The 25,820-nt window shown below is 39.5% G+C and overlaps 1 protein-coding gene across 2 annotated transcripts in view; it reads right to left on the minus strand.

Moving 5' to 3' along the window:
• Nucleotides 1–20,764, minus strand: part of POLR3A (RNA polymerase III subunit A) — a 58,514-nt gene extending 37,750 nt beyond the window's left edge. The window contains exons 1-14 of one of the 2 annotated variants that reach the window (XM_001364725.5): nucleotides 20,524–20,764; nucleotides 18,073–18,208; nucleotides 16,575–16,712; nucleotides 16,179–16,350; nucleotides 11,155–11,309; nucleotides 8,602–8,841; nucleotides 8,139–8,301; nucleotides 7,282–7,418; nucleotides 6,264–6,367; nucleotides 5,586–5,727; nucleotides 4,127–4,267; nucleotides 2,475–2,544; nucleotides 1,222–1,349; nucleotides 871–1,009 (exon numbers count right to left, since the gene is read on the minus strand). In XM_001364725.5, coding sequence (XP_001364762.1) covers nucleotides 871–1,009; nucleotides 1,222–1,349; nucleotides 2,475–2,544; nucleotides 4,127–4,267; nucleotides 5,586–5,727; nucleotides 6,264–6,367; nucleotides 7,282–7,418; nucleotides 8,139–8,301; nucleotides 8,602–8,841; nucleotides 11,155–11,309; nucleotides 16,179–16,350; nucleotides 16,575–16,712; nucleotides 18,073–18,208; nucleotides 20,524–20,567 — 1,909 coding nt within the window. In that variant the 5' untranslated portion in view covers nucleotides 20,568–20,764. Of the gene's footprint in view, nucleotides 1–870; nucleotides 1,010–1,221; nucleotides 1,350–2,474; nucleotides 2,545–4,126; nucleotides 4,268–5,585; nucleotides 5,728–6,263; nucleotides 6,368–7,281; nucleotides 7,419–8,138; nucleotides 8,302–8,601; nucleotides 8,842–11,154; nucleotides 11,310–16,178; nucleotides 16,351–16,574; nucleotides 16,713–18,072; nucleotides 18,209–18,959; nucleotides 19,100–20,523 lie in introns of those variants that run through there. The other variant, XM_007478458.3, reaches the window with a different exon arrangement.
• Between the last annotated feature and the right edge of the window lie 5,056 nt (nucleotides 20,765–25,820).

Raw genomic sequence — 25,820 nt, forward strand, 5'->3', positions numbered from 1 at the left:
TGGCACCCTAAAAGACTGAACTTTACAATCCCTAAGAAAAAGCAGAAAAAATGTTTAAGCAAATAGTCTGTGGAGCAGATGTACTTGCAGCCATTATTGGATTCTGGGTATATGACATCCTCTATAGCAAAATGACCAGCATGATTTTTGATTCTCTGGATTACATTGGCAACACCACCATGTTTATAATCCAGTTGCCATTTCAGACTGAAACTATACTATGGCAGATTTTGACTCAAGTTTTCTTCATTTCTATGGCAGCTGCTTTATAGACTCTATTACACCTCCATCTTACAGTCGAAGAAAATGACTCCCAGAGACACAGGCCATACATGTAATAAGCAGATTTAAAATCCAGATCCTGACTCCAAACCCAGGATTCTTCCTAGTCCTCTTTTTCTTTTTAATTAGTCATGTGTGCTAACAATATGCACCTTGAGCTCAAGCCTTACTTTTAAGGTTTATAATTTCATTTGAACTAAAGTCCATGAAAATCATGGGAAAACACAGAGTAATCTTTGTCAATTTCTGTTTTTAGGCAATAACAAAAAACTATTAAACACAAATATTATAAACTATACTGTCCTGTCAATTCCAGACTATAGGTGGGTGAGCATTAAGAAGTTGTTGATGTTTATGACAATTGTGTATTTTGTGGAAAATACATTAACTGTGAGATGTAATTCGGTAGTCTTCTCTAAGATTTGCAGGATGGTGGTCTAACAGCAGGAATGCAAAAAAAAAATGTCTAAGGACTCAGAAAAACTTTCAAATATCTCCCTTTCAAACTAATTTTCTAAATGAAAGAACACTGACCCTTTCCCCTCCCTAGTCTGTGCATATTAAAATGCAAGTGTTAGCTTAACTCACAGGAGTCATTAACACAGAGATCCTCTCCACGGCCGCAGTACTGCTTGCCCTTTGTTCGAAGGTTGGCTCTCACAGGATTCTCATCACTGGGCTGAAGGATGAGACTGAAGACTTGTTTCCCAGTCCACAGGGTAACAGGCTGAAAATAGGAAACATCAGGATAAAGAATCATCGACTTAAAGAGTTTATCACATTTGTCAAATAAAGTAATCATGAATTTATTACACCAGTCAAGTTGGCTTCAAGTTTAAATCCCTCAGTTACAGCTCAGCTCAGATCTACTTTACAGGTTTAGGCTATATACAATCTAACAATAAATGCATACAAGAGTCAACAGTTCTAGAAACCAACCTTTAGAATTGTTGGGGGTGGAAGGCGAACTTTAATCTTCTCATCCTTGCCAACTAGAATGGAAGCAATGATCTGACAAGCTTTAGCTCGATCAAAGAAAGTATCTTTAAGTGTAAGAAGATAGGCACCTAGAAGAATTTAAAATATAAAAGATGTAAGAAGATAGGCACCTAGAAGAATTTAAAATATAAAAGATAGTAGTTAGCAAAAAAACAAAAACCAACAACAACCCCAAAGCAACCCACACTGATCATATTTAAAGATAAATTTTGGAAGTGATTAAAAGAAAAAATGCTGGAGGCATCTGTACTGATAAACCTACTAATTAACAGCTGATATTTATGTGGTGCTTTACATTTCATTTCATTTTTATATATATATATATATATATATATATATATATATATATATATATATATATATTTTTTTTTTTTTTATAAACCCTTACCTTCCGTCTTGGAGTCAATACTGTATATTGGCTCCAAGGCAGAAGAGTGGTAAGGGCTAGGCAATGGGGGTCAAGTGACTTGCCCAGGGTCACACATCTGGGAAGTGGCTGAAGCCAGATTTGAACCTAGGACCTCCCGTCTCTAGGACTGGTTCTCAATCCACTGTGCTACCCAGCTGCCCCCTATTTATATATATATATATATATATATGTATTTTTTTTTTAAACCCGTATCTTCCATCTTAGAGTAAAATGTGTACTGGTTCTAAGGCAGAAGAGTGGTAAGAGCTAAGCAATGGGAGTTAAGTGACTTGCCCAGAGTCACACAGCTAGGAAGAATCTGAAGACAGATTTGAACCTAGGACTTGCCATTTCTAGGCTTGGGCTCTCAATCCACTGAGCCACCAAGCTGCCTCTACTTTACATTTTATGAAATACTTTCCTAATAAGTGAAGAAAAACAAATGCAAAACTTTAGCAAAGATTGTTTCTGGATATACTTAATAACTATTCCTACCACTAAGACACTCAAGCAGGAGTCATAGGACTTGGGTTTCAGCAGCAGTTCACCCATTCTCTAGTTTTGTGACACTGGGCAAATCACTTTCCCTCTCTTGGCCAGTTTCCCAGTCTGTAAAATGAGGGAATGAGAATAATCTGTATGGTTTGTTTTAGCTCAAACATTTGGTGGCTCTTATTATTTTGAAAATAGTTTTTACAAAAATGAATCCCTTTGAACAGCTTACAATATCACATGCTTAGGTATAGTTCCCCCTTCTTCCCCAAATGTACTGCACCTGACACACCTGTTAAGAAATCCTGAATAGCAGCAATGAGTGGTTCCCCATTTCTTGGTGTTACCAGGTTTGCTTTTGTCTAAAAGAGTCAAAGATCAAGCACATCATAATTCACCCAATGTTAGAATCATCTGCAACAATTCCTCAAAGGGTTTACAAAAGGAACACTTTCTTTTTCCCATATTGCTTAACTACTTGTCATCTACTCCTTAGGCAACATCCCCCCAAATCAATTCTTTGAATAATGAAATACTGCTATCTACAGTACTGTTAGCAAGGAATATTCCTGCAACAAAGGCATCAGTCTTAGTTACTGGAATTGCTTAAAATCCATGTTACATTCCCTATTGGAAAAGCACAGTAAATGTCCAGTTTTCCAAATAGTAACGCCTATCTAGCTCGTTTATCTCAAGGTCCATTTGCCTCTAACCTTAATTTGGGTTGGGGTTAGGCCGCCACTAAGAACTCCAAAAGCGAACACAAAGACATGATGTGCTTTTTAAACATAGACAAGTCCCTAAGGTCTTCACTCAGAGTCTACTTAATTCTTTTTATACACAAGACTAACAAGCTTAATTATTTCATTCTCCAAACCACAGTGAATGAGAAGCAGTCAGTTAGAATCATGTAATGTCCATTAGTGGGAAAGTGCGACTAAAAGTTCAGAACATGACAGGATAAGAGGGTGCTGTTAAAGGCAAGTGCATAGGGTAACAAAGGGCAGAGAGGAGGAAGCAGTTAACACTAGGAAAAAAAGGCTTAAGAACTAAACACCTTCATAGGTTGGAGCCATTTTGTGAAGGTTTAAAAAAATCTATATACATTAATGACTTCTGAGGGCATCACTAGATAATAAATAATGCTCAATGACAATGTAATTAAACTATCATCAAAAAAGTTCTTATCATAGTAGATTCTTTTAGAAGGCAGAGAAGCAAAGAATGTATTGTAGAATAAGTTCTAACAATTCAAATAAAACAATATTAGAGGTTAGAAGAACATATTTAAGTTATATGGAGAGTTAATTCATATGGGACATCTTATTCCCTAATAATACTCTATAAATGAAGATATACAAATGAGGAGAGGCAGTAGGCACAGCCCAACAGACAAAGAGCCAGCATCAGAAAGGAAGATGTGGGTGTGTGACTGTGACTCTGGGCAAATGACTTAACCTCTTAAGAGTCCCAGGTAAGTCTCTTAAGACTATGAGTAGATGATCTACACTGGGAGAGAGTTTTCTCACTAGGAATTCCTATCTCAATAAAATCATAGATCTGAACTACAACAAAGAAAAATTTAGGTTTTATTATCTTTATTGCCATTTTGCTATATTTTCTTGGAGAAATCCATCTGTAATGATGGTGGTGAGGAAGAAGAACGCTATTTCTGATAAACCTCCAAATCCTAACCAAGTGTGGGCCATGGTTTACAATGAAAATAACCAACCAATTTTACATAGGGAGAAGAAATGAGGAGAATTAAAGGTTAAAACCAATTAATAGGTAAAGTAGGAAGAGAAACTATGTGGATCCCCTGGATTAATGTCTGCTTCCAAAGAAAACCTTTCAAGGAGTCCATGCCAAAAAGTCATGGTCTTCCAGGTAAGATGCCCTACTCTTCATCCCTTCACTTCTGGACAAATATTGGCATCCATTTACCCCCATCAGAACAAGAGCCTCTGCTTTAGCTTCTTCAGTTTGAGGCAAATGAAGGTTCATTTCATCTCCATCAAAATCAGCATTGTAGGGTGTACAGACACATTCATTAAATCTGAAGGTTCGGTGTGGTTTTACTCTTGCCTACAAAAAAGAAAGGAGGTTCTGTGTGAATGATATTTTTCTTTTGGACTAAATGAGTTCATCTTCAAATGATTTCCTAAAAAATGGGATGCTTTGCTCTCAGAATTGGATTTCTGGCTATTTTATGAAGTCACAGAGGTTAGTTAGATAACATTTTCATTTGTAGAACTCTAATAAAAGTTCAAAGCTGGAATGGACCTGGAAGTTCATTTAGTCCAACTCCTATCACTTTACAGTGATACAGGAGATTTACAGGAGATGGAGGTTCACTCAAAGAGCTTGACCTGGCATTGCTCCAAGACACATGAGGAGTGAGAAGCACAAACTTGGATCCTCCTATTCCAAATCTAGCTTTCTTCCCATTAAACCACAATTCCCAATAACAATTTTCAAGGTCTAAGGAAGTCTATTAAATTCAAATAGAATGTGAATTTGCCATTATTTGGTATGATAATTGAAATGCTCACAAAAAAATTAAAACACTTCCACCCTGGGGGGCAGGTAGGTGGCTCTGTGGATAGAAAGCCAGGTCTGGAGAAAAGAAGGTCCTGGGTTCAAATCTGACTCGGACACTTCCTAGCTATGAGACCCTGTCACTTAACCCCCATTGCCCCATTGCCTAGCCCTTGCTACTCTTCTGCCTTAGAACTAATACACATTTTATTCTATGATGTAAGGTAAGGGTTTTTAAAAATCCCAACAGCCCCACCCCACCCACTAAACCATAAGTCTACACATATATTAAAACTGTTTTTTTGTGGTTTTGTATCATCTACTTCAAAAACCCAATTCTCCCCCAAAGGCTTTAAAAGGCTGCTTATGCAACCCTTTACAGAATATGTGCAGTTTATAAATTTAACTTCTTCGAAGACATAAGAGTTTGTGAATATCTTATGAATTAAAAGTTGCACTTTAAATTTTCCCCTTTAAATCTTTTTTAAAAAATTACCACTGTCATTCTGAAACCAATTATAATAAATAAGGAAGCCAATGCCTTAGTTAATGGAGTACTAAGAGAAATCATTTCAAGAACCATGGCTTCTGAGCTTATTAAAATTTAAAAATTTCAGGAAGTAAAGTAAATTTTCTGGTATTTCATACATAGTTTCTTTGTGCCCTTTGGTCCATGAGATCATTCCAATTACATTTTTTAACTAGTCTCTGTATTTACGGCCTAAAAATAACACTGTGCTGTCAAGATTCACAGAACTGAAGAGAAACTGAAGCTTCAGAAAACTAAGAGGGAAGGGAAGGGAAAAGTTTTGAAAATGTGTTGAGATTCCAATGAAAAGAAAATTGAGAGTAACCCTATACTCACTAAGTGAGCCATGATGCTCAATTTGTGTAGTGATGGCTGCCGATTAAATAACACAACGTCACCATCTATGAGATGTCTCTCTACGATGTCACCAAACTTGAGCTCCTGAGCCATCTTCTCCCGATTTCCATACTTTAGAAACCTTGGGACAAAAATCAAGATTTCTGAGAAAGACCCTTTCCCCCCACAATATCAAAGCTTAAGAGAGAACCAAGAATGGCCTATCCCTTGATTTTTTTTGCATATGAAGTCTACCAAGAGGAAAGTACAAGTAGCCTGGAGTGCACCCACTTTGGAAAAGCAAAGCAAATGAAACATGCTCTGACTATATAAGAATTCAGAAGAATTAGCTTTTGTGTACTGGTAGTACACTATTATATTTTCACTGTTTGAATTAAAAAAAAAATTCACAAATGAATAACTGAGCTACATATATATATTCAAAGGCCAAAGATGGTAAATGTTACACTTTTTGTCACAGGGCAAATAAAGCACTAACATCATATTTCAATATTAAAAAATTCTTAAGTGCAAATATAGCACAAATTTCATGAGACCCAATGAGGAAATGGAAAATTCCAATTTCTAAAATTAAGTTCTATGGCTGAATATTATAACACTTCAGTTATAAAACTTTAGCCATCAAAAGGCAGAAAAATCTAATCCAAAAGGCAGTACCTTTTCATTTGCATGTGTCGTTGCTGAATGAAGTTGGCTCCTGGGTGAACTTCAGGACCATTTCTAACAAGTTTCCTCATAAAATTAATGTTCGCTTTATTTACCTGAAGGACAACGTGGGGGGAAACAAAGAAATTCTGAGTTTTTTTTTATGAATGGTCTAAGGAAATAATAATTAGAAAAAAAAGAATCCCCCAGGCAGTTCACTACCTGAACTCGTTGAAAAGTGGGCCAAGTTGTCTAGTGAAAAGTTTATTGTATATTGTAAAAAATAGACTTGAATACAGGACTACAATCCCCACAAGCCTTTGCTCCACTTCCCCAGAATGCCTTGTAATCTCACCTGGGCCGAGATCGAGAAGGTATTTAAGCTGATTCAAAGGCTTTTGAGGGCTCTTTTCTCGCTCTTGGACTTCCGTTTTGGGGCAGGCCTGGCTTTTTTTCATAATGTAGGTGAGGTTGTGTCTAGGCCACTCTATGGCCTGGACACGTGTTTCTTACCCTGTATTTTCTTTAATCCTTAATCTTCCAATAAACCTCTAAAAAAATATAATACTCCTTGCAGAGAGAAACTAATTTCTACCTGCCTCAGTCTCCCCATCTCCCCTAAATTTTAATCTTTACAATATATTTCTTACTAAAAAGTATTAAATGCATGGCTCCAGCATCACAAATTCAATTTTTTTTTTTTGCATGACATGAAGACTGGTACCAAAGAAAACCCTAGCAATTTTAATGGAGAACTAAGTGATAAGGATTCTTAGTAGGCTCTTTCAAACATGTTTCTAGGTCTGGGGCTAATTGTGAACCACCAGGGAAGAAGTGCATTACATTTTCCCAGGATTATTCCACAGATATTATTTAGTTCATTATTAAAAGTACTCTATTATGACCATAATATAGAGTTAACAATAATACATGTCATTCTGAAACCCACCAGATATTTCCCTTAAGCACAAAACAGTGAATGACTTTTTAAAAGAAAAACAAGTGAAGTAAGTAGTTTGACAGCACTCACCTTCTCAGGAAAAGTTAATATTTTGGCCACATGAACTGGCACGGCTACTTCATCTATTCGGAGATTGGGGTCAGGTGAGATGACTGTCCTGCCAGAAAAGTCTACTCTTTTTCCAGAGAGATTTCCTCTAAAACGACCTTAAATAAAAATAGAGGAAAGGCTCAAGTTTATGTAGTAGTTTCTTTTTTTCCAACTATAATTACTATCTGGTATATGTTCACATATCCAACCTGGCTCTTATAGAAATGGCAAATACTATTTAATAAAGCACTTACATTCTCCTAGTTCCCAGACTTGGTCCCCCACCCAGAACTAAAAGTGCTGTACTACCACTTCTCCAACAGCTTACATTTCCTGCAAATGCCTCTGCCCCTCTTAGTTCCACTCTTTGCTCTGGACTATAACACTAGCTCCCCAGTCACCATGCCTTGCCCAGGTACCTACGACACTACCACTCGCCATTTTCCAATTCCCTTAGAGGTGATGCCTTCCCCTATTTGGATATAAGTTCCTTGAGAGTAGGGATTGCCTTTTTTCTTTTTTTTTAAACCCTTAGCTTCCATCTTGGAGTCAATACTGTATATTGGCTCCAAGGCAGAAGAGTGGTAAGGGTTAGGCACCGGGGGTTAAGTGACTTGCCCAGGGTCACACAGTTGGGAAGTGCTTGAGGTCAGATTTGAACCTAGGACCTCCCATCTCTAGGCCTAATTCTCAATCCACTGAGCCACTCAGCTGCCCCTGCGGGATTGCCTTTTTTATTTGGATTTGAATTCCCTGCTTGGTGCCTGACACATGGCAAGCTCATAATAAATGTACATGTTATCGAACTGGGAAAGAGAAGAAAAAATAAGACCTACCCTGCTTTCCTTTCAAACGCTGAACAAAACCTCTGGTCCATTTCTTGGGTGCCATATTGAGAGGTATACCTGAGAGTTCACTATTGATGTAGAGGGCACATTGGAGCTGCAGGAAGTCCCAATCTTCCATGATCATTTGTGTTTTGGCACCTGATATCCGATGCTAAAAATCAGAAGAGCTTAAGTAAAAGTACAATGATTTCAGGGCCCACAGTGGATAGAACGCTTGGTTTCTTATCTCAGAAACTTCCTAGCTGTGCTCCCCTGGGTGAATCACTTTACCCTGATTGCCTAACCCTTGCTCTTTTGTCTTAGAATAGATACTGAGAGCAAAGGTAGGGGTTAAAAAAAAAGTACAGTAATTTCTAGTGTTAAATAAACATGTTCTAATCCTGCCAGATTGTTCAAGTAACACAGGAACACACACTCTCTCTCTCTCTGAATACAAATGTGCAGCACAAACCTTTTTGATAACATCATTAAGGAAGATGATTTCTGTCAGTTTCATGGTCAAGTCGTCTTCATTTGTGCCAGACTTCAGATCGCTCACAACAGAGGGCCTGATGCACAAAGGAGGCACCAAAAGGCGTGTGAGAATCAAGTCAGAAGGTTTCCCTGCTTCTGGGTTCATTAGAAGGAGAGGAATATCTTCAGCTGGGATTCTTTTAAATAAGTTCAAGACTACCAAGGGATTCAAATTTTCCTACAAAAGAAAAATGAACATGTGTTAAGGGGCAATTATCAGAAGCACCTGTATCAACCAATATGCCACAGCCTCTCAACTCTGACTACTTCATTTCTTCTCTTATCCATCTCTTATATCACTTATTTAAAGAAAAAAAAATCAGTAAGAAACTAGATGTGAGCTTCCCTAATTAGAAAGTACTAAGTTGCAAATTATAAATTTTTTTTGGAAAGCAATGAGAACTTATTTTAAGGTGTAACAGCTTCACAAATCATCATGTGACCATAGTCTCAGAAATATGTCTTAGACTGTGAAAAATATTCCACTTTTTGTTTTCTATAAATATATGACTGTGAGGGAGAAGATATTTATGATATATGAACTTTGGGGTCTTGGTTTAATGATGTGAAAATATTTAGAGTGTCTACTAGAAATAGAACCAAATACTAGACACAGTACAGGGAGAAAGAAGCAAAAGAAGTAGATGTAGTTTTTAATCCAGTGAAGTATGCAATACTGTGAATAGACCATATATTTGTACATTTAGGATATGAGCATAATGGATAGAAAAATAGGGAATTAGTGTTGAGTATAGGCTTCAAGACATATCTAAATGTTTACTGGATAAATTTAACTAATATCAGGGTGATAATGATACCTCTGTATGGAACATTTCTTCAAGGAGTTCAAAGTTTTCTATCAAGCTTAATCTTCTCAGTCTTGTAGCATGGAGAAAACAGTTACTTATCCTTTCACAGAGAAGTTGATGAACTTATAATGTTGCTCAATATTAAGTACTATCACATCAGTCACAGAGCTGTGGTGAAATGATATCCCTCTCACAGAATCCATTAAGTAAGGAAAGGCAAATTCATCCATTACAAGTGTTTTTGAAAGTACCGCATATATACCTGGGACAGTGCCAGGAGCTAGAGAGTATGTGAACAGGACAGAAGATATAGTCTCTGTCTTTTAAGACCTTTCAATCTGGTCAAAAAGGTATGACTAAAGGAGGGGTGGGAATCTGACTGGCAAAGGGAAGGAAAGCAAGAATCTGAGACTGAAGGACATGAGTTTTTGTTTAAGCAAAGCCAAAGAGGGAAGAGTTGACATGGCACTCAAGGGAGACTGACTAGAAAGGCAGGTCTGTGTTTGGAATAAGGGGACAGAAGGGTATAAGGGGAAAGCTAGATTACAGAGCACTTTAAAAGGAAAGGGATTATAAATTTGATAAATTAGGCAATAGAGCCCTACTGTTCTTGCTTAAGCCTAGGAGTCACAAAAGTTATGGGCTATTTTAGAAAGATTCATTTGACGAGGAAAGAAAATGTCCTGAGATGATTTTGGAAAGGATGATGGAACATGGATTCAGATCACAGCCCTGTTGCTTACCCATTCTGGAACCTGGCAAAGAGGAAATAATTAAGACAAATCTCTTTGCTCCTGTGGCCCACAACTTCATGAGAGGAATGGGCTAGAACCATGGTGGTGAACCTATGGCACACATACCAGAGGGTGCACTCAGAGTCCTCTCTGTGGGTACATGTGCCATCACCCCAGCACAGAATTCACCAGAGTTCATTATTAGAAAGTCAGACAGATACCGGGCAGGGCTTTTCCCCTCCCCACCCCATACAGTTTGGGCACTCAGTCTCTAAAAGGTTTGCCACCACTGGTCTAGATACTCTCTGTTGTTCCCTCAAGTTCTAAAGGCTTGTAACAAAAAGTCTGTCTGGCCCAGAGTAAAATGCATATAGACCCTCTCCAGATGCTGGTATGAGGCAATGACAAACACTTCACTGCTCTAGAGTAAAACTCTCTATATCTGAGGGAACCTTACTTTTTCTGTTGAAACCTGTGAATTATGTGCTCCAAGGTTGCTAAGTTATAAACACCTTATTCAGTAGCATCCTTATCAGAAAGGAATAGAAAATAAAGGGGGTGGGAACAGGAGTGCATGATGGCAACTGGGACAGTTCACAAGAGGGTTCAGTCTGAGATTTCATTGGTTTTAGAATGTTCTATGTGGAAAGTTCTTCCACTGAAACCATCAGCAACTCAGAGTCTTCAAAGAACCTTGCCTTGGCATTGAGAGACCATGGGACTCTCTAAGAGACACTGAAGGCCTTCTGACTCCATGGCCCAGTCTCTATCTTCCACTTCACCCTTGTCCTCAGCCTATTCTCTACGAAGTACTAAATACACTAGTTAGAGAATAAATTCATTTAACGTTCTTACTCACTGCCCAAGTATCAGCGAGTAAGACATTGGGACATCAAAAGATGCTCTAGATGCTCACATCCCAAGACAGTGCTGCAGCACCAGGCTCACCTGTGCCCTCCCTAGGAGGGGCTCAACTTCTTTGTTATATTCAATGGCGGTTTCAAATGACTGAAGGAAATTGGATACGACAGGATCCACTACTTTTTTATTGGTTTTGTACTTCTCATGAATTATCTTCAACAAGCCACATTTCTTCACAGTGCCTACAAAATGAATTTTGTTTTTTAAAACTCTATTAAGTTGTGCTTTTCTGGCTGAATTCACATGAATAATAAAAGGAAAAAAAATAAAAATATCAAAATGTTTCAATGATCAAAGGTCAAATTATATTAAAGGCTATACTGTTAGAGAAACCTTGAATAATAAGTGAAGAATCTGAGTGGTTATCATACTAATTTAGACAATGTAATTTCACCATAGGTGGCAAATAAGAAACTGATTAAAATGGAACCTTGGAGAAAATACATTTAGTACCTGCATTCATGTGCAGATTTGTTTGCTATTCTCACATTATTCATCAAATAAGTCATGAATATAAAACAGGTAACCAGAAAACTTGGGAAGAAGTTTGATTTTGACAGTTAAAGTCTTTACATTTTTATGAAAATAAACAAATGAATGAAATAAAGTTCCCAAACCCAACAACTGCAAAGGTGAAGTCAGTGAGTCTTATGACAGAAATAATAGAATTGCAGAGTTCAAAGTGACGGTGGTGATATATATATATATATATATATATATATATATATATATATTTTAAACCTTTACCTTCCACCTTAGAATGAATACTATGTATTGGGTCCAAGGCAGAATAGTAAGGGCTAGGCAATGGGGGTTAAGTGACTTGCCCAGGGTCACACAGGTAGGAAGTGTCTGAGGCCAGATTTGAACCTAGGGTCTCTGGTCTCTAGGTCTGGCTCTCATTCCACTATAGAGATATTCTTGAGGAATATCTACCCTAAGTATTTGCTTTCAAGGTTGTCTACTTCACTTTCTGAGAGCTCTAATTGTAGGAAAGTTCTTCCTTTTACTCGGCCAAAATAAACTTTCTTGTAACCTTTACCTATGAGTCTTAATGAATTCTCAAAGAATAAGTCTAATCCCTCCTGTGGATAACACTCTTTCAAATATTTGAGGACATCTATTCCACCCTGTCTCCACTCCAATTTTAATCTCCAGGTTATATTTTCATAAACATCCCTATTTAGTTCTAATATTATTCATATGACATTATCCTGGACATTTAAAAATTCAACATAGGATTCATGTCCTGACAAGACAAAGAACAGAGGGACTATTTATTACTTTCCGTTTTTTGGATACTACACTTTTTAATCCATTTATTAATACTTTTGCTATGGTAGTTCAACTGGCTCAAATCTATCCAACTGTACTATTAACAACCCATATTTCCTGCTTGTCCCCCAAGTCTGGAAAGATCTCTCTCCCTCACCTCACTAGCTGCATTCTTAGTCATCTTTTTAAAAACCTAAAATAGGAATGTGTCCCTCCAAGGCAGTAAAAAATGTTGCTTCTTGATACCTTCCCCAGTATTTCCTTCACAACAAATACACTCACCATGTAGCTACTGCATATTATAGCTGACTATTAGTGATACTCCTTTCCTTAGCTGTCAGCTTTTTAGGGACCCAACAAGACCTTGTCAGAAGACCAAAGCAGGTAAGACAAGAAGATGCCGTCACCTGAGGGTGAAGGCATCTGCAGATACCACTTTCAAGCAGTCTAGTGCTTTCCTAACAGTGAGTGACAAGGGAGCCCAAGAAGAATCATGAGGTGATGAAGAGCAAGTGTGCACCACTGGTATTTCTAGAAGCCAGGTCCAAATGACTGCTGATTGGCCTCCCTGAGGAGAAGTCAAAGGAATATGAAAAGCATCTTTCCACATCTAAAGTCACCAGTATAAGGAGAGGCCATGCTTTGGGGGGAGAGGAGGGAGGAAGATAAAGCAGAGGAACTTTTAAGAGCCAGTGTGGAAACACGACTTGGGATCACCAAGAACAATGGAAAGGTATTGACATAAGTGAAACTCCAAAATAAACCTGAGGTTATTTCTGAAGAAGGTCCTTTAGGATGCAGGTGGGTTATTCAGTGATTCAGAAAGCCAGTTCTAGAGATGGGAGGCCCTATGTTCAAATTGGGCCTCAGACACTTCCCAGCTATGTGACCCTGGGCAAGTCCTTAACTCCTATTGCCTATTTCTTACCGCTCTTCTGCCTTGGAACGAATACACAGTATTGATTCTAAGACAGAAGGTAAGAAATTAAAAAAAAAAGAGGGGGGAGGGGAGAGGTAGCCTTTTAGATGCAGGGAGGAAGCAAAGTGCCCTTTGGAGAAGGGCCAGGCAGCTGAGAGGTCACAGAGGAGAAAGGCAGCCTGGGTACTCCCCTGATAAAGGGCACTGAGGCTGTTGCCTAATTTCTCTCCAGAGAAGAGGTCTATCCAGCTAGACAACTACTACCTTCTGATACTGCTAGAAGAAACCTAGACAGGGCAGTCAAAGATGATAGTCTTGGGCAAAATGGGATTTGAGTAGTATTTTCGTCAAGGCAAAGGATGAATAGGACAAAAGTGGATCTAGGAAGTGAACATTTGTCAAAGAAGTTAGCTCCCTACAAGTAGGAGCCTAATTACTGGGAAATATGTTAAAAAATGAGTAACATTCCTGAACCAAGAACAGACTGTACTTAATTAACAAAGGCTGGGGAAGATGTACATGTTGCGGTTATGAAAACCTAATCAAAAGGGCTTTCAAAGGAAAAGGGAATTAACTCATCCAATGATTATTTTCAAGGAAGTTGAAGATACAAAATATATCCACCTTTCTGTATGTTAACAACAAAGCAGGAAGAGATAGAAAGAGGTCAGGAAATTAGGGGAAATAATTTAAAAAAGTGGGAAGGATGGAGGGCCTAATAGTACCAGATCTGAAATCCTACAACAAAGCTAGAATTAAAGCAACTGTGGGGTTCACCTGGCACCCATGAGATTGGCATACATGATGAACAAGGAAAAGATAGATGTTGGAGGTTCTGTGGGAAAACAAGTACTTTCACTCACTGCTGGCAGAGCTGTGACCTAGGCCAGCCATTCTGGAGAGGATTCTGGAACAATGTCCCCAAAACTATCATATTATGCATGTCCTTTGACTTGACAATCTGTTGCTAGGTCTACATCACAAAAGAGACAAAGAAGAAAAGACCCTATAAGTATAAGAATATTTGTGGTGGCAAGTAACTGGAAACTGAAGGGGTGTCCATCAATTGGCTGAATGAATTGTGGAATGTGGATCTATAATAATTGATCATTGTACTGTAAGACATGATAAAGGAGACAGTTTCAGAGAAACCTGGGAAGACTCAGATGAACTGATGCAGAGTGAAGTGAACCCAGGAGAACAATTTATACAGAAAAAATCACTGTAAAAATAAAGTAAAGAATTTTGATCAAGTTGATGGCAACCACAATTCTAGAGGATGAAACACTACCCACTTCCTCAAAGGTGATAGTCTTAGGGCATAGATGAAGGCATGTTTTGGGGACATGGCCAATGTGAGAGTTTGTTTTGCTTAACTATCCATATCTGTTACAAGCATTTAGCTTTTCTCCTTTCAATTAGGGGTAGGGAGGAGAAAGAAAACAGTTTTTGCTCACTGAAAAAAAAATAAGGAAAGGAAAAGAAGAAAGTGCCCACAGATATTCACCAATCTGGAAACCAGAAAGAGTAGCTACCTTTTAAGAAGAGAAGGCAGAGAGTTAGGCTAGATGACTATATGCTTGATTTAAAATTAGCTCAATGACTAGTCTCAAAGAGTAGTTTGGTGTAAATTTGAAAGGAGGTTTCTAGTGCACAGAATTCTTATGGCTTTATTCTACTAAACATTTTTATTAAAGACTTGATAACATCTCAGATAGCAAAATGAACAGCTCTGAAGAGGACAGCAAACAGGTTGAAAAGCTAAGACATCAGATGGCAGAGTCAGGATTCAACAAGACCTCCACAAGCTGGAGCTGAGGGTCAAAGGCAGCAAGATGAAATGGAATACAAAAATCTTAAACTTGGGCTCCAAAATTCTACTTCACAAGTGAAGGCAGAAAACTGAGGGAATGCAGTTTGTTTGGGAAGGATCTGAGGGTTTTGGTGAACTGCAAGTTCCTTGTCAATCAATAATGTGTTTTGGTAGTCAAAAAGCCCACTGTGTTTCTTGGGGTGCCTTAAGAGAAGAATAAGGAGGAGATAGCCCCTCTCTGTATCGCTTTGGAGGAGTATGGGGATCAGCTCTGGATCTCAGCTAAAGAAAGACTGATAAAAGTGAAGGCTGTCAAGGAGGCCAACTAGAAGGGTGATAAATTATAAGCATTCAAAAATTTGAGGGGATCTACCTCACTAGAGGCCTTTAAGTACAAAATGACCATTTGTCTAATACAATGAAGAAAGGATTCTGATTTAGGTATGGCCTAGACTGGACATGGATGAGGCCCCTTGAAACTCTGAGATTCTGGAATATTGTATGTGATATTATCTTGCACTATTTTACTAGCTAATATGGAACCTTTACCTGTTTCATCTCTAACTTGGCTGTTGGGGCCATGTTCCCTTCCTCAGAGACCTTAGGAATATCTAACAAAGGATAGCAGCAGTCTCCTCCTCCCCCTGGGTCTAGCCACCAACCAAAATGACAACCTATGCTTTTGGCAACCCCACATCTCTTGGGGGTGGGTGGTATTTATTAGACTTTGGGTAAGTTTGGGTAAGTTTGGTAAGTGGATTTTCCTCACAAAAATGGTGAGGAATTATGCTATTTTCTCTATGTTCTGAGAAAGTTCTCAGTCATGTTTCAGTTCTGAAAGTAAGGCTTTTGGTAGGTAGGTGACTCAAAGGATTGAGAGCCAGGATAGCTAGAGATAGGAGGAAGGTAAGAGTCTAACCCTTTAAAAAAAAAAAGGAAGGCTTTGCTATTTTGGTCTTTATCTAAAACAAGCAATCTTTAAATATAAAATGTTATAATTCTAAAGAAAAGAGGGAGCAGTTGTAATCAATGCAGAACACTTACCATTAAAAGCTCCACAATAATGACAAGTGTTTTTTTTCTTGCATTTGTCAGAGATTTTCTTTTTGAGTCCTCTTTTTTGGAGATAGGTGAGACCAGGCCTTTTCAGGTAATCTAAAAATTGCTTTCTTTCCTCCTGGGACAGCATAATGTGGCAGCAAGTTTTACAGATCATCTTTAAAAATTAAAACAAAAGGAAATTAAAACAAAGATAGAATATAATTTCCCAAAAGATAAAGTTATCCTTCAAATAATAAATTCTATCAGAATATCTTAGTATAAAACATAAAAACAGAGAAGTAGTCAGTCAAAACTTATCTAATCATCCCTTGTGACTCTTTCAATGTCTCTAGAGTTTACATCTCAGAGACCTATGCCACAGAATATGCAGAAATTTACCTGTAGAACACCTATAACAGCTTTGAAATATCCCACATGAAAACATGGCAATTCCAAATCAATGTATCCATAGTGTCCCAAACATTCTGCTAAGTTCTTCCCACAGGTTTCACAAGGACGATCCTTCTCACTCGTACCCTTTGAATAAAAACACAGATACATATGAACCAAAGGTGACAAGTGAAAAATAAAACTGGTATGCATCTCATGTCAGTTAACATAGTAATCAAATATACCCATTTTCCTTCCCCATCTTGGCTGGACATTTCCATAACTTATCCCTCTCTCTTCTGCTCCTTAGATCTACTTCTCTGTCATCAATGAGGAAGGCCAGCCCTCTCTTGATTCCACAGCCCGTGGAGCAGATATCCCCTTGGTCTTAAGGAATCCTGGGTCTGACCTCCTGCCTTGTGCTATACCTTTAGAACTTCCTTTTCATTGATCCTCTAGTCAAACTGTTCCATATATAGTCTTTCCTCATTAGAAGGTGAGCTCTTTAAAAACAGAGATTGATTTCTTTTTCCACATATAAAGTACTTGCCATGTGGGATTTAATAAAAAATTTTTTTCACTGATTCAATTACAATGTGTTCATTACTATACTAGGTGTTATGGAAGATACAACAGAATACAGCCAGCAATAGCACAGAATATGAAAATATCTTTGATGACTGCTCTAGCTCTATTCAATGGAAAAACTATGACATTCCATAATGATATCTGTGCCTCCCAGCCTAAGGGAGCCTAAGCTCAATTAAAATTTCTACATTTTTGCACTGTGATGGCCCATGGAAGTTCAGAGGGTCCCTTTGCATATTAAGTAAAATTGGTATGTGTGTGATGTGAAGATGAAGGGAGACCTCTACTGTTTTAGAAGGCAAACAGGGCCCTTGAAGGGACAACATTTGATTTTTATTCAAGAGAGAAGAAAAGGAAGGAAATATTTTCAGAAAATCAGCAATATTGGTCTTTGGGTCTTAAAAAGAAATTCAGATGAGGAATTAGAGACCATCAGTCTTAGTAAGATCAACTCCAAAATGGGTTCAAATTTATAATCATGATGGAAAGTCCAGGGGCTGATGAGACACGTGACAGGGACACAATATTGCCCATTTTCAAGAAAGGAACCCACCAAAGCTTCAAGGAAAGTAGTTAGATGAGATAAATCAATACAAGTCTTACTGATAACCGGGGGATCAACACACCAACTATGAAACAAGCAGATAGGCAATATTCTGAGTAGGGAAATTCCTAGAGGATGTTCTGACAGTGGAATTCTTAACCACATACTGACTAGACAGAGGTTCACACTACAAGTGCCATTCTCCGAAGAGACACTAAACACTTGGACTAACCATTTTTCCTAAGCAAATTTAGTCTCTCGTGTGTGTGTGTGTGTGTGTGTGTGTGTGTGTGTGTGTGTGAGAGAGAGAGAGAGAGAGAGAGAGAGAGAGAGAGAGAGAGCGAGCGAGCGCAGGGAATAGAGAGGAAGTCTTACCATCCTATGATCAAGAACTCCATAGAGTAGGGGAGAGTGGTGATTGTCTTGACTGTACAAATTTTTACTAACAACTTGGATGTGAGCCTGCTGCCGCATTTCTTCAGGTGACTTCATTCCAAAACAGATGTGGCTTCTAAAATAGAAAGGAGGTGAGAAATTATATCAGAATCATTTGCCAAAAAAAAAAAAAGCATGCTTTGTTGAGACTGAACATTCAAATTCCCTTCAGGAGACTTAAAAAAAAGTGAAATAACAATTATATTTTCAATGTGACAGACACTAGTAAAAACACATTCCTGCATAATTCTCTCATAAGAAACAAATGTTACTCAAAAATGCTCTTTGATCAAGGCAACTAACTTAGATGATTAAAGCAAGCCCCAGTGAAATCCAGGAAACAGATACATCTGTCAACAAACAGTAAGATGATGGACATTATGAAAATCTTAGTTCAATATTTCAATCTACAATAGTTAATGGCATGAGCAGCTCTTATAGAAAAAAAAAATTAGAATACTTTAAATCACATTAAGCATCTTAATAGTCAAAAGATTCCCCTGAATATTTAGCACCAAAGGTCAGATACCAGGAGCTGAGCTCCCGCTGTGTGATGGGCACCATTCACTCCCTTTCTCCTACTCTGCTCAAGACAGACAAGACTAGTAGTCATTACATGATTACGTTGTGCCTTGTTGTCCCTGCCTTCAAGCATTTGGGCACTCTTCCCCACTGCTCCACGGTTTGGTTTTGCCCACTGCATTCATTCATTTCCCTGAAGGAAGAGATTACTCTAAGGAGCTTCCCTATCCCCCATCCTCCCCACTGATCTCTTGGCCATCTCCACTCGATCTCTCCTATCCTATTCTAACCTCCCTGTGGCTTACTTGTGTAGACATGGATGACTGTGACTGCGATTCCTCCTAAATCATAAGGCCTTGGAGCCTGAAACTGTCATAGAAGCAGGGGATCTAGAAGCAGTCTTGTAAAGCTGTCAGTTACTTGCATTTTACAGCTGAGGAACTGAGGGTAAGTGACTTGTCCGAGGTCATAAAGAGTGTCTCTGTTCATGTGCATGACTACCTTTGTGTACAAGCTCCCCCATCAACCCCGCAGCCCCCCAGTATCCCCAGTTCCCAGCAAAGGGCCTTCAAAAGGGCCTGCTAAATAGCAGAACTTGATCAATATACAAACATCAGGACTCAGTAGCACAGCTGGGTGGGACAAGGGCCAGACCTGGGCTATTCCCTTTTAGCCTCTGAAGATGAACTAACCAATAAGCATTTATTACGCTTCTATTGAGTGCAAGACCCTAGACTCTGAAGCACAATATAAAATTGGAGCCTTGTCTCCAGTCCATTCTCCACTCAGCTGCTGAACTGATCTTCCTAGTACAGGCCAGACCACTTCACTCCAGTGATTCTCTAGCACCTCCTGCCTTCAAAACCCTTCTCAATCCCCCAATCCAGGGAACTGGCCTCTTGCTGTTCCATGAACAAAACCTTGGGTTTCCTCAGTCTGTCCCCTCCCCTTTCTCCTCTGCTTCCCCACGGACCCTCCTGGCCTCTATCAAGACCCAAATAAAGCCCTGCTTCCCCAGGCCCTCTTAATTCCAGAGCCCTCCTCTGTTCATTTCTTCCTGTTTCCCCATTTATTATATATTTGTGCCAGTTGTCTGCAAGTTGTCTCACCCACTAGCCTGTGAGCTTCTCTTGGTATCAGCACTTAGCCTGGCACACAGCTGGCGCTTAATAAATGCTTCTTGAATCGAATCTGGTTCCTGTCCTGGAAAAGCTAAAACTCTAATAAGGGAAGCAATAGCGGATTCTCCAGCAGGGGCAAACTCTACTTGGGCTTCCTGGTTTCCTAGGTGATGCTACGTATTTATTTTCATGCATCAGAAATCAGGGTGTCAGGACACAAGCACACAAACCCCAAGCACTTCCAGGGAGCTTTACAAACACCTGCACTGGATCTACACAACATAGCAGGAGCCTAATAAGGATAATAGATTGATTGTTGATTGACAACAACGCTGGGAGGTCTGGCGCGGTGACTATTAGTGCCATTTTAGAGCAGAGGAAACTAAGGCACAGGGCTTGTCCGAGCTAGGATTCGAACTCGGGTCTCCCCGCCAGCACCTAGTGCAGTTTTCTATATCCCTGAGCCTTTGGGGAGGCTGGTCCGCTGTTCACAGGGCAAAGGAGTGGGGCGGTTGAGACCATGCCCATGCTAGGGAGTATTTCCTCTGGGTCTCAATTTCCCCAATCTGTAAAATGGGCATAACGCAATCCAACCAGGGCTCATTCGGTCACAGAGCGGGAAAGCGCCCAGGAGGTCTAAAAGGGTAACAGAAAATGGGGGAGGGGTGATCGCTAGTGACACGCCTCTGGGCGTAACCTCTGACCCCCGTCCCATCACCGTGACCTACGGTCCCCGCCCCCTCCTCACATTTTCTTGGCCACATCCGTCTCGCGAAACTGCTCCTTCACCATGGTGGCGGCCGCCCGGCGACTGCTCCGGGAAACTCCTTGGGCCGGGGATGCTGGAGCTGGGGGAGGTAGGAAGGTAGGGAGGGCGGGTCGGCCGCACGCGGAGATCCGGCTCGGCTCAGCCTCGCTCACTCCGATGCCATCGTAGCCACCGAACCAACTCGGCTTCCGTAGCGGCGACGGCCCAGAGACCACTTCCTCTTCCGGTAGCAGAGCGAGAGACGTTGGGGGCCACCTGGCGGCTCCTCCTTTGCAGCGCCACTTGGTGGCGCCTCAGAGGAAGCGCAGTCATAGCACTCCCTGGTTCTCTGAGAAACCAGGCTTCTCCTGATGCAGCCACCCCAAGAGGGGAGAAAGGGGAAGCCAACCAACTCAACTCAAGTCAATCCAATCAACATTTATCGAGCTTCTAGTATATGCCAGCCCAGTGCCAAGTGCTGGGGATACAATTAAAAAAATAAAAGACAGTTTCCTCCTCAAAATGCACTTTCCCTCACAAACTGTAAATACTAGAACTTTGCCCTTTCAATTATTTATTCTTATTTGTGTATTGGAAGGCTTTTGATAATACCTGGCACCCAGCAAGATAAAATAATCTAATCTTAATTTAGCAAAGCATTTTATCTTTGTGCTGTGGTAGAAATAGGTATTTTTATGCCATTTTCCTGATAATAATAGCCAGCCTGCCAAGTTTAACTAAATACTTTGCAAATTATCTCTAATATTCTTGGGTCAATCAATTTACTGACTAATTGATCATGCTGATGAAACCCTTTAGAGAAGTAGCTTCTCAGTAGCCTGTAGTAACACTGCCAGGAAAAGGCTGAGGGTGGGATTCAGACCTAGATCTTCCAGGTTCCATAGCATTGCTTTCCTATGGCTATTCCTATTGCTAGAATTAAAAAAAAAAATTTAAACCAGAAAAAAGAAAAGAAAGTGGAACCCAATTCCATTAGGAAGTCAAGATTCAAGCAAACTAGAATTTGAATTAGAATTAAAAAATCTTCATTAGCTTTTTTTATCAAGTATATGAAGGGCTTTCTGGTCTACTGAGCAAACTAGGCACTGTTCTCTTGGAATAGCTGTTTTTTTTTCTTGTTTGTTTTTTTGTTTGTTTGTTTTTTTATAAATCCTTCCTTTTGGGCTTAGAGCAATAAGGGCTAGGCAGTGGGACTTAAGTGACTTGCCCAAGGGCATAAACAATATTTATTCTAAGACAAAAGGTAAAGGTTTAAGGCATATTCCCAAAATGGAAGGTTCTACCTTCTCTTTGGATTTCAGGATCAGAGTAGCTCTTAGCTCTGGTTTAACTCTTTTAAGAGAATGTGCTCCAGTCATTTACCTTCTGACAGAAATGCTGTTTAACCACCATTATTCAGAGTCTCATTCTTGTCCCTCATTCAAATCACCAAATCCTTCCTCCTGTAATTAATTACCTACTCTTCTTGGCTCTCCATCCATCCTGATTTTCTCATTTCCCTCTCCCAAGGAATTCCACTGTGTTTCCTCTTTCTGTTAGTCACCAACTCCCTCATATCCTCAAACTCTGCAACAGATGTTCCATCTGCTTTCTGACCTAGCTCTTCTGCTGAGGACTCGTATGCCTTGTAAACTTTCTCCACTTGTGAACATTTTCTTCTCTCATTTTCCCTATCGCCACATACACAGATCCAGGAGGAGGGGTAGGCATAAATGATTCCTTGTTTCCCATTTTTTTGTCCTTTTCAAAGACCTAACCCTATCACACCAATTGATTTCTTCCAATCTGTTTTTGCTTTGCTCTGTACCCAGCTCAGATCCCCATATTCCACTTTAATGTCTTCTGGAATCCATTGCCCTCTTGCAGCTTTCAAACCACTGGTGAACCGTCATCCCTTAGTGTTGTTCAGTTATTTCAGTCCTTTCTGACCCTTCATGACCTATTTGGGATTTTCTTGGCAAAGATACTGGAATGGTTTGCCATTTCCTTCTCCTGTTCATTTTCCAGATGAGGAAACTGAGGCAATTGGGTTCAATGTTTTGCCCAGAGTCACATAGCTAATGTCAGGTTTTCCAAACTCCAGGTTTAAAACTCTACCCTAGTTGCCCTCAGTTACTTCTATCATCTGGCTTTCCTACTCTTGCTCTATCTAGGGCTTCTGAGTAACCTTGGAGAAAATCATTAAATTAAGTTATTTCATCCACAACAAATTGATGCTACAGAATTTCAGCTGTTGTCCAAAGGTCTGTCTCGATTTATTTTGTTCAGTACTATGCCTGTTTCTTTGTTGTCATTTTGATTATGATTGTTATTATTAATAGTCCTTTAAAATTTTGAATTCCAAATTCTCTCCCTCCCTCCAGCCCACTAAGAAAGCAAGCCATATGATACATTTTATACATGTGGAGTCTTGCAAACCTTTTTATTTATTTAATTTAAAAAATTTTAATAAAATTAAATGTTGCCACAAAAAAATAATTTTAAAAACATACTTCAGTCTGTCTTCAGAATTTACTAGTTTTCTTTCTGGAGGTAGATAGCATTTTTTATTATGAGTTCTTTGGAATTATCTTGGATCATCGTATTGATCAGAACAGCTTTCACAGTTGATTATCATTACAATATTGCTGTTTTTTGTATACAATGTTCTCCTGGTTCTGCTCATTTTACTTTGCATCAGTTTATATGTCTTTCCAGGTTTTTTTGAAACAATCCCCTTGTTCAGTCATTTCCCATTTGATGAATATCCTTTCAATGTTCAAGTATTTGCCACCACAAAAAGAACTGCTATAAATGTTTTTGTGTATATGGGTCCTTTTCCTTTTCCCATTCTGTCTGTTTCAAACCTTTTTTTCCTTTCCTTCAAGCACCAATTTAAAAAATTCCAATTCTATCCTCATTCTTCCACATTCACTTCATCTTTAAAAATGCTTCATTTTTTATTAAGAAAAAATTTATTTTCTTCTTTTAAAAGGAATAAAAGAAGCAAATTCTATAACAAATATGTACTTAAGCAAGTAAATTTCCATGCCACTTCTTGAATTTGATTTATGCCTCCAAAGCAGAACTCATCATCTTTCTCTAAAAACTGAACTGAACCTTCTTACTTTCTGAATTTCCCTATTTCTGTTGAATGTACTGCCATCCTTCTAGTCACTCAAGCTTTCAACCTCAGTCATCCTTGATTCTTCCCTCTCCTGTCCTTCCTGTCCAATCAATCACTGAGGCTAGCTCATTCTACCTCCAAGTTGCTTCTAGCATCCATTCCCTTCTATTTACTCTAAAGGTTGTTTCCCCAGCTTCTCTCTCTCTCTCTCTCTCTCTCTCTCTCTCTCTCTCTCTCTCTCTCTCTCTCTCTCTCTCTCTCTCTCTCTCTCCCCTTTCTACAATTCTGTCTGATATTCCTAACGCCCAGTTTTGAACATGCATTTCCCTGCTCAATAAACAAGTGGTTCCCTCTTACCTCAGATCAAATGAGGATTTCTTGGATATTCTCATCCTTTGTTCCCTTTTAAAACCCTTTAAAATCCAGCTACACTGGTCTTCTTGATGTAGATGTGGTCCTCCATCTCTTTTGCATGGGCTAGGCTCCTATGCCTGGAATGCTCACCCTTTTCCACCCTGCTTCCTAGTCTTTCTGGGTAAAGAACAAAGACCTAACTCAGACTGCCCCTCTGTTGAAGGCCTTTCCTGGTCTTCCTTTCAGTTGCTTTCTGATATTTTGTATATATCTTGTATATACCCAGTTATTTTCATGCTTGCCTTCCCCACTAGAATGCGAGCTTCTTGAGGGCAAGGATTATATTTTGACTTTCTTTGAATTCTTGGGATATATTGAGCACAGTGTCTATCACACAATAATTTTTTTTTTAAAGCCACACCATGTCTTAGAATTGATACTGTGTATTGTTTCCAAAGGAGAAGATGGGTAAGGACTTAAGTGATTTGCCCCTGGTCACATAGTCAGGAAGTGTCTGAGATCCCATTTGAAGCCAGGACCTTCCATCTCTAGGCTTGGTTCTTTATCCACTGAAACATCCAGCTACTTCCAATAAATTAAAAAAAAAAAGCAGTTCTTTTCTTCATTGAAAAACATTTTTTTGGCTCTTTTACCAAACTGTTAATTAAAAAAATAAAACAAAACACTTATTTTCTGTCTTAAAATTGTTTCAAGTATTGGTTCCAAGCCAGAAGAATATTAAGGGCTGGACAATGGGGATTAAGTGACTTGCCCAGGGTCATATGGCTAGTAAATGTCTGCTGCCATATATGACCCTAGGTTCTCTGGGCTCCAGGCATAGTGCTCTTGACTTAGAAAAACACAGAATTACTAAACAGTCAGAAAAAAATCACTCTAATCAAGGAAAAGGGGTTCAGTGTGACAGTAGGCCTCTACATAGAGCTGCCTGCCACACACCTATGCAGAATATGAAGAGTGAACTCTGGTTGCTCTAGACCAGCGGTTCTCAACCTGTGGGTCAAGACCCTGGAGGGGGTTTGAATGACCAAAACACAGAGGTCGCCTAAAGCCATGGGAAAATACATATTTCTGATGGCTTTAGCTGCTGAGATTTTAAGCTACTTTACAGCAAGATCTCGGAAAGAACGGGGACCCTGCTGCCCCCATATTGTACAAATATTAGTTACCTATCAGCAACCCTCCCCTATGAGGGGCATGGATTTACCCTGTTGCCTGGAGACCGGACTCAAACAGAGAACCAGAGAGAGCAACTGGGCGCTGGCTCTGGAGGGGTTAAGAACAACTCCTGGAGTGGATAACGGAGCCGAGTAACCCCAGCAAAGTGAAGCCTCAGCTTGAGCTGGAGGGAGACGACAGGAAGAAGGCAGCATCTGCCGACCCCCTCCCCAGGCACGACTTACCTCCTGCCCCAACGCTCAGGTGGCCTCCTGCTGGATTAATATTTCTCAACATATAATTAAATATTGTTTTTGTGATTAATCACTATGTTTAAATTCTATTTGATTTGTGGTAATGAGAATACATAATGCATATCAGGTATTTATATTCCCGAATCATAACTGTAGCAAAATTACAGTTTTGAAGTAGTCATCAAAATAATTTTTTGGTTTGGGGTCACCGCAACATCAGGAACTGTATTGCGGGGTCATGGCATTAGAAAGGTTGAGAACCACTGCTCTAGACACTGACCCCTGGGAAAGCCAACCACCATAGTTTGGACAATTCCCAGGAGCCATTAAAGTTGGGAAGCTTAAATACCTTTCTAGGTGAAACATGGGGCTGAGGATGAAGGGGA

Source organism: Monodelphis domestica, chromosome 1 (genome assembly GCF_027887165.1).
Source record: "Monodelphis domestica isolate mMonDom1 chromosome 1, mMonDom1.pri, whole genome shotgun sequence".
Taxonomy (NCBI): Eukaryota; Metazoa; Chordata; class Mammalia; order Didelphimorphia; family Didelphidae; genus Monodelphis; species Monodelphis domestica.